Below are 13286 nucleotides of genomic sequence, written 5' to 3'. Positions count from 1 at the left end.
TACAGAAGAGAGGCGGATGAAGGAGTTCATACAGAACAGAGACGAACGGAGGAGTCTATACGGAAGAGAGGCGGACGAAGGAGTTCATACAGAACAGAGACAGGCGGATGAGGCCATACAGAATAACATTGTGTGAAGAGAGGGCACGTACAGAAGAGCGCTGCCAGATGGCCAGTGCCGTCGATCAGCTTGTCCAGCATCTCGTCCGTCACATCCTCGATCATTTCATTCTCCACTTGGTCCAGCAACCAGGTGAGCACTTCCTCCTCCTTCATCAGGTCACCTAGAGGCAATGGAGGTCTCATGATCGCGGCTCATGTGGTCAAAACGGGTGGTGTATCTTGCAGTTTCTAACACAAGTATGTGAATGAGTGGCTTCATACCACATGAACCTGTTGCTGGATGCGCTGTGGCAGCAATACTCCGAATCATCTAGGAACAAACGCCATGATAACACCAGAGTACGGAAGCAGTGTCTACACTGTAAGCACGAGTCAACACACGTGGAAACGAAGCTGTCATAAGCTTTCATATCAGCCGTGCTGTTAAATACATCAATCTGTCGAGCAAAGAAGCTCATCCACCGAGTCCTTGCGCCCGTAGAAAGAAACACGCTCATCCTCTTACGCGCGTCGGCCATTTGAAGCCTGCATTCATGATTGGGAACAGCTTTTCCAAAGCTCCGCCTACGCGTCGCTAGCTATCACTCCACGCACGCTAGCGTACGCTCCACCAAAACCAAGGGCACGCTGGCCCGGCGGTCCAGAGGGCTACTCACCGTCGTATACGCTTGGCACGCCGTCCTCAAAGTAGACCAGTGTTGGTGTGTCCTCGATGCCATACTCCTTGGCCTCCTCGTCGCTGTCGATCTTGACAAATACGATCTTGTTTTTGTCGCACTCGTCGTCAATGTTCTCCAACTCGGCCAGAACGCGCGTAGACTTTTTGTCGTTCTCGTCATCTGGCAGACATCGCGGCGCAGGTAAAACACAAGCTCTCACAGCTGGGCACGACTCCGAAACTGCACTTTATCACAATGAGTCACACCTTTCGTGAAAGTGCTGACATCAACTATGTTCCCCTCACGGAAAGTTATGCATGTATATGATGGCTAGTAAACTGGCTAGTAAACTTCAAACAAAACTCCAAATGCCCAATACACGTGTTGGAGGCCTCTGAGAGAAAAGGATGCATGATCTTGCTATTTCCATTCAGAAGAAGGTTGTCAAGTGTCAATATGCCTACAACTCCATTACAGATGCGTACGATCCTATCGGCATCTTACAAAAGAGGACAGCAACGTGTCGCTCTTCCTTGATGAGCTTATCCAGCATCTCGTCTGTGATGTCCTCGATCTCATCCGACTCTAGCTGGTGAACCAGCCAGTCCAGCACCTCGTCTTCGTTCTGGAGGTCGCCTGAACAGGAGAGACGACGGTTCTTGAGTTACACGTATGATCAGGGAGTTAACGGCGGATGACTAACAAACGTACATTTTAACGGGAGAGCATAAAATTCTTTCTGAACGCCATTTGCTTGCCCAGTGACTATCCACAAGTGAATAATTTACTTACCATCGTATACATTCGGTATTTCATTTTCAAAGTAGACCAGTGTAGGGAACTCCTCAATGCCGTACGCCTTGGCAGCGTCTTCGTCATCCGTCTTGACGAAGTGGATGCCCCTGGTGTCGCACTCATCATCAATGTTCTCCAGCTCATTCAGAGCCGCTTTGCTGTCTTCGTCGTCCTCCTGATCTACAACAGGAATGTGCGTCATCAGCAGACGTCATATCCAAACCTAAATGCGATGAAAGTGAAGCATTGCCGCCCCGGCACTACGTGACAATTCTAGAAAGAAGCGTACTGAACAAAGCATACATATTCTCTTGCCGCTGTATGCCGGCGTGGGTCATCATCGGCTCCATTGTTTATGACTGGATGCAACGGGGCAGCTCCAATCCGGGTATAACGCCAGACGACACCGTCATGTTTACAGCTCGACGGGAACATCCGACAACGAAGCCCACTGTGACTGCAGACACACAAATAGAAAGGTGTGCATCATCCAGGGAGGCAAAACTGGGACTTTGTTTGCAAAAATGGTTTCCAAGTTTGATATCTCAAGTGACCTTCCTACAGTTCTCAGTTAAACAAAGAGACAAGATATGCGTCACATCACCGGGCTCAGACACCTGGAGCGAAGCTAAACTGCGTGTGGAGCTGGAGTAGCATTTTGAGCGTTTGTGTTAAAGCGAAAGCAGACTGCCGTGTGTGCTATACTTAGCCCGTACCGAGTGGAATAATTGTGACCACTGATGGTTGCTCTGTCGATAACTCCACCGTTCACACAAGTAAATGCGCATCTCGTGTTTGGCCAGCTCCCCGTTCTCACAGACCTTTTTACGGATTACGTCATCCACGATTTGTGCTCTGTTTGGATTTCCTTTACTGTATTCCCTTCAAACGTTTCTCACGCCCATCAGTATATATATATATATATATATATATATATATATATATATATATATATATATATATGTATGTGTGTGTGTGTGTGTGTGTGTGTGTGTGTGTGTGTGTGTGTGTGTGTGTGTGTGTGTGTGTGTGTGTGTGTGTGTGTGTGTGTGTGTGTGTGTGTGTGTGTGTGTGTGTGTGTGTGTGTGTGTCGCGCGATTCACACGGCGCATGCGCCGACAACTGAGTTCTCGTCGACGGTCTGTCAGATTCACAGCGAAATACCCGAAGTAAACCTGGCAGCTTTACGCCTGCTAACAGGCTGAAAACCAGGCAGCTCAACCTCAACCCAACGACGGCCAGGCTGACTTCACCATGTTGCCGACAGGCTGTCAGGCTGACATATCTGCGCACCTGCCGTCGGATGTCAGCCTGACAGCTCAGCGCCTGCCGGACGTCTGTCCGGCTGATTGATGACGGACTGCAGCTCTCGGAGCCGGTCCGTCCCGAGGGTGACGCAGCGAGGGAAGCGCGAGGATCGACAAGACAGATCTGGGTGCCGGCGATCAGAGCAGCAGAACAAAGCCGGTCCGTCCGGAGGGTGACGCAGCGAGGGAAGCGCGAGGATCAACAGAACACGTCTGGATGCTGGTCGTCAGAGCAGCAGAGCAAATCGACGGAGAACGTGAACACGAGCACTGGCGGCGCCGGCACTGACGGGCATGGGTGAGACGTTTGAAATGTGCGAACGGCCGGAATTTGGCTGAGAGAACGGCTGTCGTTGGGGGACCCGATGCCAGCCTCAAGGTCATCGGCGGAGCAAAGGATCACGCTTTGGGGCGTGACTCGGAAAACAGGGCCTTTTTCAACACCGAGGCATCTTTCACCCATTACAGACCAAGTCCCCGACGCCAAGTAACGATAAAGTTATGTCGGTGTGGGGAACTCAGCGCAATGCGATCTTGGATGAGCTGACGCTGACACCGACGCGGCGCACTAGAAAACTGTACATACAAGTATATATATATATATATATATATATATATATATTTTGAGCAATGCCCGTAGCATGACTGTTTCCACCACGGAATGAAGCCGCTTCCATCTAATCAGCGTAGCATGGCTGACTCACAGAACAAGACAGCCAGGTAGTCGACAGAGTCGATCATGGCTTCCAGCATCGTCTCGGTGACGTCCTCGATCTCGTCGTCGTCGTCGCCGGTCGACTTGTTCTGCACCAGCCAATCCAACACGTCCTCCTCCTTCGTGAGGTCACCTGTGCACGCAAGGAAAACAAGTCGGCCGATTCGAATACTCAAGTCCGGGTGGTAAGGCCGAGAGAGATTACTTTGGTTTTTACTTATGTACTCCGCGATATGGAAAGAATGCGTTGCGCAACTCTTCTGCGGGGGCTTTCTCCTCATAACCATAGCCATAGCCATAGCCATAGGCAAAAACTAGCATTTTCTCATAGGCTTTGTATGAATAGGTCTACGAACGGACATGCAATGTCATGCCGAAGGAAAATAAAATAATGGAGTCTTTGTGTAAAGCGCATTACGACAGACCAAAGAGAATGTTTCGATTACTAGGTGCGTAGAGAGCGTTGGGTGTTTCAGTGTCAGAGTACTTCACTTTCCAGCACGAGGGCATCGGCTTAAGACCTGCTGCCTGCCGTCAGAGTGCGATTGCGACGTGGGGGATGGCGACACTAAGACCTGCTGCCTGCCGTCAGAGTGCGATTGGGACGTGGGGGATGGCGACACTAAGACCTGCTGCCTGCCGTCAGAGTGCGATTGGGACGTGGGGGATGGCGACACTAAGACCTGCTGCCTGCCGTCAGAGTGCGATTGGGACGTGGGGGATGGCGACACTAAGACCTGCTGCCTGCCGTCAGAGTGCGATTGGGACGTGGGGGATGGCGACACTAAGACCTGCTGCCCGCCGTCAGAGTGCGATTGGGGGGGGGATGGCGACACTAAGACCTGCTGCCCGCCGTCAGAGTGCGATTGGGACGTGGGGGATGGCGACACTAAGACCTGCTGCCCGCCGTCAGAGTGCGATTGGGACGTGGGGGATGGCGACACTAAGACCTGCTGCCCGCCGTCAGAGTGCGATTGGGACGTGGGGGATGGCGACACTAAGACCTGCTGCCCGCCGTCAGAGTGCGATTGGGACGTGGGGGATGGCGACACTAAGACCTGCTGCCCGCCGTCAGAGTGCGATTGGGACGTGGGGGATGGCGACACTAAGACCTGCTGCCCGCCGTCAGAGTGCGATTGGGACGTGGGGGATGGCGACACTAAATGCCTGAGCAGTTGCATGGGTCATAAACAAACAGCAATACCGTCCTAGGCAGAGATAAACCGTGCTCAATATGCTTCCGAAATAGCGCGAAATGTCAACGTAGTGCGTTTACCAAAACACGGCGCAAATAGCCGGCTCCAATTTACGCGCTATCTCGATCTTCCTCTATCGGATCAGCACCATCAGCACCGTCGACTCACCGTCGTATACGATGGGGATGCGGTTGCGGTAGTAGACGAGCGTGGGCAGCGTGTCCAGCGAGTACTCGTCGGCCAGCGCCTCGTCGTTGATCTTGACGAAGGCGATGCCGAGCTGGTCCGCCTCGTCGTCGATGTTCTCCAGCTCCTTGAGAGCGCGCTCACATTTGCGACAGCTAGACTTGTCTGCAACGCGACCGGCCCCGACCCAAGGGCAGGGAGGTTACGGCAGTGGCGCCAAGTCAGGGATGCAGCGGCAATTGCGTATGGCCGTGAGAGGCCGAATTCTCCACCAGTGTGGGGAACATCCAGGCCAGCCTGGAGGGCGACATTTTTATAGTAGGACGAAGCTCAGGCTGTTTGTGATCTTAAACCGCACCGACCGCTGTGCAGGCGCAAAGAGCATCAACATATCTGCTGCCTACATACGGCGGGTATCTTCAGCACGCTCCCAGAAATGCGTTTTGGCATCTGATTCTCTTTGCATTGTTCGGCTGGCAGCGGTAGACGAGATCTGAGCGTACATACGGCTGGTGACGCGGCAAAGGTCATTCATTCCCCGGGCCCGAATAAGCCTGCCGTCACCGCCCACGTTCTCAGACAACCAGTCAGTGCGAAGCCGACGCACTAACAACTATTAACGGCCGTCGAGACCGACGCACGCAAAGGGAGGCGCGCTTGAGGTGCCAAACGCACCGCAGCGTTCCGCATAGTCCCGGCGGCGGCGCGGTGCGCACGCGCGGCTGCGCGCCAGAATCGCCGTCGGTGTCCGCACCGCCTCCTACGGGCCATCTATAGCCACCGGCGGCCGACGGCCGGCCCAGGCCGTGCCGGGTCGCCGCCGGCGAGCATTCCGGCCGGGCGGAGGAGGCGGCGGCGGCAGCACGACGGCCTGCGACGGCCGACGCGCGCCCGGCGAATCGGCGACCGCCACGTCGCCAACGGCGGCGTGGCCAGCCGCATTTTAAGAATAGCTGCCGGCATTTCGACGTCCTGGCCGCGAGTCAAGCCGGCGGCGGCTGGGAGCCCAGCCGTGGACTCCGCCCGCCGGCAGCGCGCGAGTCTCGACGCTCCCCGCCCCGCCCCGCCCTGACCCGGCTCGGCCCCGTCCGTGGTCTCAGCGCGCACCTGTCGGCTCCCACCGAGCCATGGATGCGAGATCCGCCAGCTGTCCGCTCAAAGCCGCTGCTTGACTTGCCCACGCTGTGCGCCTTCCCATCCGCCGCTTCAGTGGCGCGTCATAGAATCACCCACTATGCGGTTTCCTTTACAAGCCGTTGTACAACCTCGTTTCCGCGTTATGGGGCCGCTTGCCTGGCTGCTTGTTCCAGCGCCTCGGCGTCTGTTTATGGTTTTGTCTCCCTGTCATGTGGAAGTTGTATATACACCTACGTGTGAGTCCCACATAGCTCTCCGCCGCCCCCTCTCCGCAAACGGTGTAAAGCCGTTTGCCTACTGTGGCGGTGCATCGCTTCATTGCTACTGCATGCTATGAGCAGGCCTCTCTCAATAACCCAATCAGTGCACGGCACACAAGCGCGGCTGGTTTTGCAGTTTTCTAACTTGTCCAGGACATTTATCAGGACCGCTGTCACATTCCTCAGCTGGGCACGACTCTAATGTGTGCCCAAAGACGAGCGGACGGCAGGGACACAGTCAGGAGCACAGTCAGCACACCGTCGCTCCGGAGGCGTCCGAGACTCCGGTCTGTTCGTGAGCAGGTTATAAATAAGGCGCAACACAGACCATCCGGAGTCAGTCGCCTAAAAGCGGTGACGGACGAGAAAGCCTGACAGTGGGCGCCGGCCGCGGCGCGTGGAGTGGGCGGGAGGAACCCCTGACCCACTGTCGAGACGTTGCGATAGGCAGTCACAAGACTCAGGCCTATTGTGAGTCAGGTGATGACACCAATGAAGTCATATAAGTCACTAAAACGGCCACAATGTCTAGCGAGTTGAGTAGGACTTGTAAAACAGAAAACGGGCGCATATGTGGGATAAAAGGCACAAACCGAGAAATAAGTCCCACAGGGTGGAGATAATTTCTTGAAGACAGATCAGCCTCTGAGAATTACTTAAGTTGCTCAGTGAATTTGCGAGGAACATTATTCATATAGATAAGACCGTATCAATAGCCTTATTCCTCGGAGAAAACAAGGACAATGGAGATGTAGATGGGTTAATATTTCGGCAACATGCCTTTATCGAAAGTTCTGCTATTGTTTCGATGAAGGTATGTTGCCGAAATATCAACCCACCTATATCTCAATTGTTCAGCCCATCTCTGTTTTTTTTCTGCGAGGAATAAGGCTATTACTTCTATCTTGTCAGCTTCTGAAAATATAAAATAAGATCTATGCTTACTTGTTCATCACATGCAAATCACTCATCGTACGCCTTGAGTTTTCAAGAGAAAAGTTAGCTTGACTAAAACATAGCAAACACTGCATTGATTAGTGGCGTTCAGCTATATGAATTATGTATCCAAAACCGGAACATATTACTTTACATTTTTACGGTATCGTACGATATATCTAATCCAGATCAGCTCCTAAGACGTGCTCAATAACATCGATAGAAAACGGACGCCTGTCACGAATTCGGCTAGGGCCTTGAGGCAGTGTTTGCCCATTGTACAATACCTCGACAGAACGAACCCACTAGTCGCCATAAAACCGGTACAAATGACTGAACACACACAGATAGAGTTGACAAGATGCTGCTTGGGCATATTCCAACGCATGAATTCCCATGCGGATATATACAATGCACACATGCTATGACACTTGGCCGCGTGCTGGCTGCAGGTAACACGACTCCGTGCACTATCTGATGTATCGCCGAATAGTTTACACGAGGGGATGTTTCCTGTACATGCCAAATGACGGGTCAAGAGCGGCACCCTGTTGAAGACACGCAACTGCAAATGACAATCATGCTGGGTGAACGTGCAGTGAGGGGTACAATATAGGCGTTAATCTGATGCGTATGATTTTGGCTACTACTGCAAGGCACAGAGATAAGATGATAAATGTCTCCATATCTAGGCACTCGTGTATGCCGGGAAGAGGGTCAGAACCGCATGACATGGCACAATTGCATTATTCAATTTAAACGTCATTTATTGGGAAGACATAAGCGATATAAGAACAGCATAGGGATGGACTGTTAAACACCTTTATAAGGTCGGAAATAAAGCGGGAAACGACCTAGAAGAATCTCAAACATCCACCTAGAAATAAAAAAACTGAAAAGAAGGGCGTTTACTGAGCAGCTGGATTACTTACACTCCACCAAACTGCAACTCTCAACCGATGGACCTGCCACGATAAGATCGGAGTGACACGGCGGAGCCATATAGAGAATATACGAGACGATGCGCCAGTTAATGCAATTCGCGCTATAGGCTGGCTAGAGTAGAACGCATCCAGCCAGACGTGCATTTCTTGCCACATCCATGTAGACGTTTGTCTTTTCCCACTCACAGCAGAACTTATTTCATATAACAAGCTGTTACACGGGTATTTAAATGGCGATTCAAGACCTTTGGCTGGACCCTTTAGTGCAAATGAGGGACGTTGCTATGTCAAGGCGTCAGGAAAAAGCGGCTGATATTGCTCGCGTTCATGCACCGTTTATGCTACATGTGCGCTGCAATAGCACCGAGCGAACTAACGGAAGGAGCCCTCACAGCAAGGGTGGCGTTCTATTTACGACTATGATCACGGACATTTCGAATTCAGACTGCGAATTATGATATTGTGGCCTGTCATCTACATGTTCCACTAGCACGTGCGTTGCAGAACAACTTTGCGTATTTTGCAAAGTAAGGATAATCAGCAATATTACCGAAACGGCACAAATGTTATGTTCAACGCAGCCCAGGGTAGCATGAGGGACGTCCAGACCTGTCATTATACAGAAGGGAACATGAGGGACGTCAACACTGTCAATCAGTCTGTCATTACACAGAAGGGAACCGTCCGCAAGCTGAACGCCATTGCTATAAACACAATTGTTATAAAACTACTTAGTAATTAGTTCACACTTCATATCAACGTATGGCACATATCCATACTGCCTTCAACCCTAGGACAGAATCAGAACACTACGCTATGCTACCCACTTTCAGCGACACATTTTAAACGGTCCAGAACTGCAACAGCAGTCCTGGTCTGAGAGGCACTCACAGAAGAACACTGCTACGTAGGCCTGTTCTTCCACAATCTTGTCGAGGATTTTGGCGTTGACCTCTTCGATCTGATCCGGCAACTCCATGGCGTCCAGACTGGTCAGGAACTCCAGCACGTCATCCTCGTTCATCAGGTCACCTGGGAGAGAAACTCCAGCATTTCATCCCGGTTCATAAGGTCATCTGGGAGGGGAACTCCAGCTCGTCATCCTCGTTCATCAGGCCACCTAGGTGAAGAAATCCGGCACTTTATCCTCATTCAGCAGGTCACCTGGCCGAGGGTAGCTCTCCCGTTACTCCGCATTGGCGTTGTTCGCCCATGCAAACCCGTCCGAAAACGGAAGCTCCGTGCTCTGTGACGCAGCCTTATTACGTGCCGGCATGCGATTGCACATGTTCGGCCTGAGGCTTCGGAACACATTTTACGTGGTTGGCCAACGCGGTGACGAACCGGCGGGCTGAGAATCGACAAGGAGTAACACGTGTGAGTCTAAGTAATGAAGACCGTGTACAATTCTGCAGATTGTACCAGCCCATCAGCATCTAACATGGAGCGACGAGACTGACACACTAAAATCAGACATAAACTGTTGCGGAACTTGAAAAGAGGAGACATATGTTTAAATCCCACTGCAGAAAACAAGCAGCACTTCTAAATCTTTGCGCTTATTATTGACAAAACCTACATGAATCAGCGATGAGTGTCTGCCAAGATATCAGCTTTAAGAAAGTACCTGTCATACCCAGCCCAGCCGCGTTGGTAGCTCATGTTTAAAATAATGTTGCAGTTGAGATTAAATTCACCCAGGCTCGGCCACAGCATAGATCAGGTGAAAATCGCCCACCCATCTGATGTGATAAGTAATCATTGCGTGAATTCATTTCTGATGGGTGGCCTTATCTAACTATAAACCGCAAAAACACAGTGCAAAACACGTCTGCTCGTGATTTTTAACCAAAATGAATGAGCCAACTGGGGTCAAGAATCTGTGCGGTGAGGTCACATTCAACACGCTGCGTACATGATAGAGTTTCCGAAGTGGTTGTGTCATGACCAAAGAAGTTTCGGATTCCATCGCTGACGTCCACGTTTTGCGAACCAAACTTGGCAGCCGGCGTGAGGGGGTTGCGACCGTAATTGCTTCAGAGTTGACAGCTTAAGATTGAATGATCACTCTGAAGTGAGAGAAATTATCAAACATGCTGGGCAAAAAACGATTCTTTTCTCGCGCCGTATCGGCATAATATCGCAATATGTTTGCTTTTGATTAGAGTAGCTGTTAAAGTATCATTCAGTCATAAGCTGTCCGCTTTCAAGCCATTTTGGTGGCAACTCCGCACGCCAGCTGTTATGTTCTGGTTGTAAAAAGTGACGTCAATGATATAGTTCGCGACTCCTTTGGCTATGGTGCAGCTAGTCAGAACACTATCATGTACGCATAACGTTGAATGTGGCCTCACCGCACAGATGCCTTTCTCGAAACAACAGCAGAAGAGACAACGCCACAGACACTTCTGCTATTGTTTGAGAAAGGCATGTTGTCGAAATATCAACCTAACTATATCTCCATTCTCCTAGTTTTCCCTGGAATAAGGCTAATACTACAATCTTATCTGTGTGACTTATGCTCCTTGCTAATTTCACTGAACAACATGCGTAAAAAATCACAAGCAAATATCTGGTGTCTCAATAAATGGAGCATCTCACATAATGCTTGTTATCTGTGAGCGAAATGCTTACTTTCCCTTACATAGCTTAGCTATTCGTCTCTAAACAGCAAGCATTATATAAGATGCTCAATCTATGGAGACACTCCAGATTTCAGCGCGCTACAGACCGCGTGAGACACGCGCTGGTATTGCACAAGGCCAGTTGGCGGCGTTTCACTAATCTCCGGGCCATGCAGCTCGGTGATGAGGGCCCGTTTTTAGCCCGTGGCTGGCAGCCGGCCAACTGCAGGTGGCCAAGATACCGGCCCATCAGCAGTGCCAGGCAGCGCGAGCACGGAGACAAGCACACGTAGCCCTGGCCGAGTCTGGGCCGGCCGTCCAGACGGAGCAGGGCAGACCTCAGACCTCAAAGCGCTGCAGAGCTCGCAGGACAGGCCGCTCGTCCAGAAATTTAGCCGAGGTGGAGGAGACGGCCCACATAGTTCATCTGTAGCTATGCATGTTCATGTGTGCTTATGGCTGGTGCAAGGGCAGTTTTACTGTAAAGTAGGAATGCACGATGGCTTTGTGCATGATGTCCAGACACTACGTACACAGGAACGCCTCAGACGTTTAAACCAACGACGACTGCAGGACAAACACGAGCAAAGGCTATGATGCTAGTGATGCGATTGTGATGTATTATTAACCCACAACAAATATGATGAACTTACTGTTTGTTTTTCTTCAAAATCACAGCATTGTTTTTATGGCACACTTGGTTACAGAACATCGATGCATCCATATATGAATATGTGCACACACACACACACACACACACACACACACACACACACACACACACACACACACACACACACACCACACACACACACACACACACACACACACACACACACACACACACACACACACACACACACACACAAACACACACACACACACACACACACACACACACACACACACACACACACACACACACACACACACACACACACACACACACACACACACACACACACACACACACACACACACACACACACACACACACACACACACACACACATATATATATATATATATATATATATATATACAAGATTATACGTGAACCCGACAACGTGACACGATGATCGCGTTTGACTTTAAATCGGTCAATTTCGCTGGGAATTTAGCTGGAGACGGTTAGGCGGACTCAAAGATCCCAGTTTCTCTTGAATATCGCAGTCCAGCTCCGTGGCTCGAACGGTTAGGGCACCTGCCTCCCATCAAACCCCTAGAAGGGGGGAGGGGAGTTCAAGTCGCTTCGGCGCTCGCTATTTACCCCTGGCTGGGATGGCCTGTGGCCGGTGGCGGTGTCCGCTCCAGGTCATATAAGGTTAGAGGGTGGGGTGGACTTCGCCGAGTATTGATGCAAGTTACATTTTAATCCCAAATTCTGCCATTGAGGCGGAATTCTACGATCGGCTGGTGGTGTCAGGGCTCACGCAACAAGCACTGGTTAGCGAAAACTCTGATCTCAGAATTCATACGATCACAATGTTTTTACTACATATATCAAAAACCAATGTCGGCGTGTGATGTCTAATGAGGTCTCCCCGTCAAAAACGGTTTAAAAATCAATTACATGATGCCATCCGTAGAGAAAAACCTATGGTTTGAACACAGCTTTTAATTGAAAAGAAAATTTCAAAAAGGGCCTGGACATCGCGTGGTACGCGCAAAATGTGCGACATTACCCTTCCGCTTGAACCGAATGAAAACTAAATGAGGAGAATAAAGGCGCTAGATGTTGATCATAGCTTGACGATGCGAATTGAGCGGCTACCCATCTACTTCACGCTACAACTAAGTATATCAGAATACGACAACAGCCCCGCACCAAGGACGAACGCTACATATGCGAAGTTGGCAGAAAAGTGAAGTTTCGCACATCGTTGACACATGCAAAAAAACATTACAACAGCTTTATCTCCACGTTTCTGTACGTAATACGGCAGCCGTGACTTCCTGGATAAGTCTTTGCACCATCTGACGTCTGTTGGGATGCCACTGTCATTTTGTTCCTTTGTTCGATCTATTCGGAATAGCGCAGATACAAATCTGAGTGATCCGTCTGGGCGCTTTATGCAAAATCCACTGCTGGCACAACCTTTATTCCTCCAGGCAAGATAAGTACGTTTAGTATTAACAACATGCAAACTTGACAGCCATCGTACAGCAGCGGCGCAGTGTCGCAAAATGAGCTCCGGGAGGAGGGGCTGAACAGCGAACGATGACGCAGCCTGCTCTAAAGCTTTGCCAACAAACGTGTTATCCCGGATTCGGAAAACGTTCTTATCAAGGTGGGGAGTGGGTAGGGGGGAGGGGGAGCCAACCGAAACCAAATAAAAAACTACAGTCCTGTTCGACACGTAATCACACATCGATTTCAGTCCCAAACCAATGTCATCTGATCA

General features: G+C 50.6%; 1 protein-coding gene across 12 annotated transcripts in view; it reads right to left on the bottom strand.

The window, feature by feature from the left end:
• Positions 1-13286, bottom strand: part of hlk (hulk) — a 78979-nt gene that overhangs the window by 46341 nt on the left and 19352 nt on the right. For all 12 annotated transcript variants that reach the window (XM_037224954.1, XM_037224952.1, XM_037224953.1 and 9 more), the window contains exons 3-9: positions 9149-9289; positions 4963-5145; positions 3588-3731; positions 1574-1756; positions 1286-1417; positions 779-961; positions 152-283 (exon numbers count right to left, since the gene is read on the bottom strand). In XM_037224954.1, coding sequence (XP_037080849.1) covers positions 152-283; positions 779-961; positions 1286-1417; positions 1574-1756; positions 3588-3731; positions 4963-5145; positions 9149-9289 — 1098 coding nt within the window. The remainder of the gene's footprint in view (positions 1-151; positions 284-778; positions 962-1285; positions 1418-1573; positions 1757-3587; positions 3732-4962; positions 5146-9148; positions 9290-13286) is intronic.

Source organism: Pollicipes pollicipes, unplaced genomic scaffold, assembly GCF_011947565.3.
Source record: "Pollicipes pollicipes isolate AB1234 unplaced genomic scaffold, Ppol_2.1 Scaffold_4881;HRSCAF=5763_pilon_pilon_pilon, whole genome shotgun sequence".
In the NCBI taxonomy this organism is placed as follows: domain Eukaryota; kingdom Metazoa; phylum Arthropoda; class Thecostraca; order Pollicipedomorpha; family Pollicipedidae; genus Pollicipes; species Pollicipes pollicipes.
The sequence above is the reverse complement of the archived record's forward strand: the minus strand, read 5'-3'. Positions and strand labels throughout refer to the sequence as shown.